Raw genomic sequence first — 4422 nt, forward strand, 5'->3', positions numbered from 1 at the left:
ATTAAAAATATAGTGTATCCAAACAATTATTACAAACAGAATACCCACCCCACCCACATGCAAAAACAAAACTAAAACTTTTTTATTTTCTTCTGACAATAGCACCTCCTAAAGGAAGAAATGCATCTTGTTCTTGCATTGGAGAGTTCAGTTTGTAACCTAGGACTTGCTTGTCCTCAGTGCACAGAAATTAGATCAATCTGATACCATATATATATATATTTAGAAATGATTTGGAAAATATTTGAATACCTTGTCTTAAAATATTTTATTCATCATGTTAAAATAAAATGTTTCACAATCAATTTCTTTTCTTTTCTTTTTTCAATTTTTCCAATTTTTCGGAAAAAACAAAAAGGCTTCAGGAAAAAAAATGGGAAAAAACTGGTTTTTCCCCAAATGTTTCCGTTTTTTTCCCGGGCCTTCACATCTCTAGGAAGGGGACAGTCCGTTAGGTCTCCGAGCGGCACATGGGCGGGTTCCTTTCATGAAAAGAGGCTGTGAGTCTACACTGGTTTGCTCCTCCGTGGAATTCCAAGGACACAACCAGCCTGCTGGGTTTTTCTTTGTCCCATCAACCCATGGTGGAGGGGGCGTCCTCTTCCCATCCACCCCCAGTCTTACATTTTACCTGCAGTGTCGGTCAAGGGCCCGGGAGAGCCGGGTTCAAAATCCCCACAATGCCATGAAACTCACTGGGTGGCCCAGGGCTGGTCACTGCCCCTCAGCCTCACCTACCTCGCAGGGCTGTTGCGAGGACAAAAAAGGAACAAGAGGAGGAAAAGAAGAAGAGGTTGGATTGATACCCCATGGCCCTTCACTACCCAAAGGAGTCTCATGGGGGCTTCCAATCGCCTTTCCCTTCCCCCTCCCATACAAACACCCTGGGAGGTAGGTGAGGCTGGGAGAGCTCTTTCGAGGACTGCTCCTGAGAGAACAGCTCTGAGAGAACTGGTGACTGACCCCAGGTCACACCAGCAGCTGCACGTGGAGGAGTGGGGAATCAAACCCGGTCCTCCCAGATTAGAGTCCGCGCTCCTAACCACTACACACCAAACGGGCTCTCAGGAGAGAGAGCCATGGATCCCGTCCTGACCTCAGTGGAAGAAAGGCAGGCTAAAAATGTCCTGAATCAAGGAACGAAACCATAAAATTACCCAGCTGAGTCGTGCCAGCACTTGGCAGGTCAGGGACAGGCTGGAGAACCGGTCTGTACCTTTGGTGCCGTCTTGGCCTCTCTCTGAAGTGCAACTAATAACTCTGGCATGCACAGGTATAGACACAGAGACAGCTGGAGAGATTTCTGACTGGGTACTTGATTTTGTCTTGTTCTGAACCTCTTGCCTGCTCTAAGCCCTAGGATGGTGGGGGGAGACTGGGGCTGGGTCAAGGCATATTGCTGCCCCCCTGCATCCTCCCCCACCCCCACCAGCCAGGTCTGAGCTCAGGAGCTCACCTCAGACCTGGCTGGCAGTAGCACGGGCCCAGGGGTCGATGCCCATCATCTCCCAGGCCACCGACGGCCAAGAGGCAAGCGGAGCCCTCTTCTTGAGAGCCAGTTTGGTGTGGTGGTTAAGCGGGCGGACTCTAATCTGGGAGAACTGGGCTTGATTCCCCACGCCTCCACATGCAGCTGCTGGATGACCTTGGGCAAGCCATAGTTCTGTCAGAGCTGTTCTCTCAAGGGCCGTCCTCGAAAGAGCTCTCTCAGCCCCACCAACCTCACTGGGTGTCTGTTGTGGGGAGGGGAAGGAGTTTGTAAGCTGCTCTGAGACCCCAAGTGAAGGGCAGGGTATAAATACAATCTCCTCCTCCTCCTCTTGTTCTTTTTTTTTGTGGTGTCTGAGGCAGCCACTTGGGTGGACTGAGTGGGGAAGTGGCCCTCAAAGAGAGAGGATAACGACTGAACAGAGGCCACACACAAGAAAAGCTGAGCGGTCGGGTAAGAATGGATAAAAGGAAGTACTTCTTCACCCAAAGCGTGATTAACACATGGAATTCACTGCCACAGGAAGTGGTGGCGGCTACAAGCATGGACGGCTTCAAAAGGGAATTAGATAAGCATATGGAGCAGAGGTCCATCAGTGGCTATTAGCCATAAGGTATAGCTAGGGGCTCTGGGGCAAGTGATGCTCTGTCTTTTTGGTGCTGGGGGGGGGCAACTGTGGGAGGGCTTCTCGTGTCCTGGCCCCACTGGTGGACCTCCTGATGGCACTGGTATTTCTGGCCACTGTGTGACACAGAGTGTTGGACTGGATGGGCCTTTGGCCTGATCCAACATTGGCATCTCTTATGTTCTTAACTCTCAGTCTGGGGCAAGGGATGCTCTGTCTTCTTGGTGCTTGGGGGGGGGGTCAACAGTGAGATGGCTTCTAATGTCCTGGCCCCACTGGTGGACCTCCTGATGGCACCGGGTATCTTTGGCCACTGTGTGACACAGAGTGTTGGACTGGATCCAACATTAGCTCCTCTTGTGTTCTTATGGAGCAGAGGTCAATCAGTGGCTATTAGCCACAAGATACAATGGTGCCACAGGAAGTGCCACAGGAAGTGGTGGCGGCTACAAGCATGGACGGCTTCAAGAGGGAATTAGATAAGCCTATGGAGCAAAGGTCCATCAGTGGCTATTAGCCACAAGGTATAGATAGGGACTCTGGGGCAAGTGATGCTCTGTCTTCTTGGTGCTGGGGGGGGGGGGCAACTGTGGGAGGGCTTCTCGTGTCCTGGCCCCACTGGTGGACCTCCTGATGGCACTGGTATTTCTGGCCACTGTGTGACACAGAGTGTTGGACTGGATGGGCCACTGGCCTGATGCAACATGGGTGTCTGTGAGCCGCTCTGAGCTGTTGGATAGGGCGGGATAAAAATCCCAAAAATAAATAAATAAATATGTTCTTATGTTCTTAAGAGATTAGGCTTGTATACGAAGGGGTCATTAGAGGGCCGGGCTGCTTGACTGGGTTTTGCGTCTGCCGCCAATCGATTTTTGACTCTTTTAACGGCACCGTTCTCATCAGCTGCGCTTCCCCATCACCCGGAAAAATTCCCAGACTCCATACAAACCCGATTCACTCCATTCAGGCCGAAAACCTGTCCGCTTCCACTCGTCCTTTTGAACCTGGCCTTGAGACGGGCCCCACAGAAAAGCATTTGCCCACAATGTCACCACCACCACCGCCGCCCAAGCAAACTTACCAAAGTGAAAACTAAATAGTACAAGGCTGTCGTGGGGAGGAGAAACAGCAGGATGGTAAATAGCAGGGTGCCGATGAACAGCTGGGGGAAGAAAAGAAAGAACGTGGTCCGACTTCAGCAGAGATTCAGTGTACAAAACCCTCAAAGCCTTCCTCCAGTTGGCGGAGACCTTCCTCCAACGGACGAAGCGCTGGGGCCAGGGAGAGTCTCTTTAGCTCGGAAATCCCTCTGACACTCCTAAGGGAGCAGGACTGCCTTAAAGCAACCCGGGCAGGGCACATTGGGCAGCAGGGAATGCCGGCTGAGTGGGTCATGACCAATGTTCCCTCTAAGCTGTGGAGTCTTGTGAGCAAAACTTCTACTTTGTGAGCTGCTGGCATTAAAGTTGTGAGCAAGCATAAATTAGTTTGCTCTGGAGCCCTCCTTCCTGAGCTGAGACAAAAAATGTGTGAGCCAGAGGCTAAAAAACTGTGAGCTAGCTCACACTGACTCAGCTTAGAGGGAACACTGGTCATGGCCCCCTCGTGAGCCTGCGGCACAGAGAGGACTTGAACCAGGGTCTTCCCAGTCTGGATGACATCTTGAGCCATGAATCTAACTTTGCCCCCGGCACGCAAGGGGACCCAGGGAGAATGGTGAACAGTACCAGGGGGGCTCACTAAGAGGAACGCTTGAGCAGGGGAACCAGCGACATGTCTAAGAGAATGAGTGTGATCTGGAAGGTCCTGGGTTCAAATCTTGCTTTGGGACTTTGCCCAGGTCTCGCTCGGACCAGATTTTCAGTGGGTAAAACTGTAATGCGACTCAACCGACTTTCCACTTGGGATTTTGTTCTCTGAAACAGAGTGGAGCAGGCTCAAAAATACAGACGTGTCCTAATTTCGGTGGTGGTGGTGGAGGAGGCGGAGGAGGTGGAAGAAGTGGCAGAAGAGGAGGAGGCGGAAGAAGAAGAAGAAGAGGAGGAGGAGGACGAGAAAGAAGAGAACAGCTCTGAGAGAATTGTGGCTTGCATGTGCCATTAACCAAAGAGCTGGGGACTGCAGGAAGGACCAACTCGGCTGGTCTTGAGCTCAGAAACATCTGCAAATCTTCAGATAAGCCCAGCCATTCGGAGGAGTTACCAAGAGCAGCCCTGTGAAGATCAGAGACGGAGGGAGCCACGGAGGCCGAGAAGGCCCTCTCGGCCATCCACCTCTCCTGCGAGGTGTCTCAGGCAGCCAAGGGCAT

General features: G+C 51.6%; 1 protein-coding gene across 1 annotated transcript in view; it reads right to left on the bottom strand.

Annotated features, from left to right (window-relative positions):
• Positions 1 to 4422, bottom strand: part of PIGQ (phosphatidylinositol glycan anchor biosynthesis class Q) — a gene marked incomplete at its 3' end in the record, with an annotated part of 53289 nt that overhangs the window by 344 nt on the left and 48523 nt on the right. The window contains exon 9 of the mRNA XM_015416569.1: positions 3196 to 3276. Coding sequence (XP_015272055.1) covers positions 3196 to 3276 — 81 coding nt within the window. The remainder of the gene's footprint in view (positions 1 to 3195; positions 3277 to 4422) is intronic.

The sequence above is a fragment of the Gekko japonicus genome, unplaced genomic scaffold, assembly GCF_001447785.1.
Source record: "Gekko japonicus isolate JY-2015 unplaced genomic scaffold, Gekko_japonicus_V1.1 scaffold3537, whole genome shotgun sequence".
Classification (NCBI taxonomy): domain Eukaryota; kingdom Metazoa; phylum Chordata; class Lepidosauria; order Squamata; family Gekkonidae; genus Gekko; species Gekko japonicus.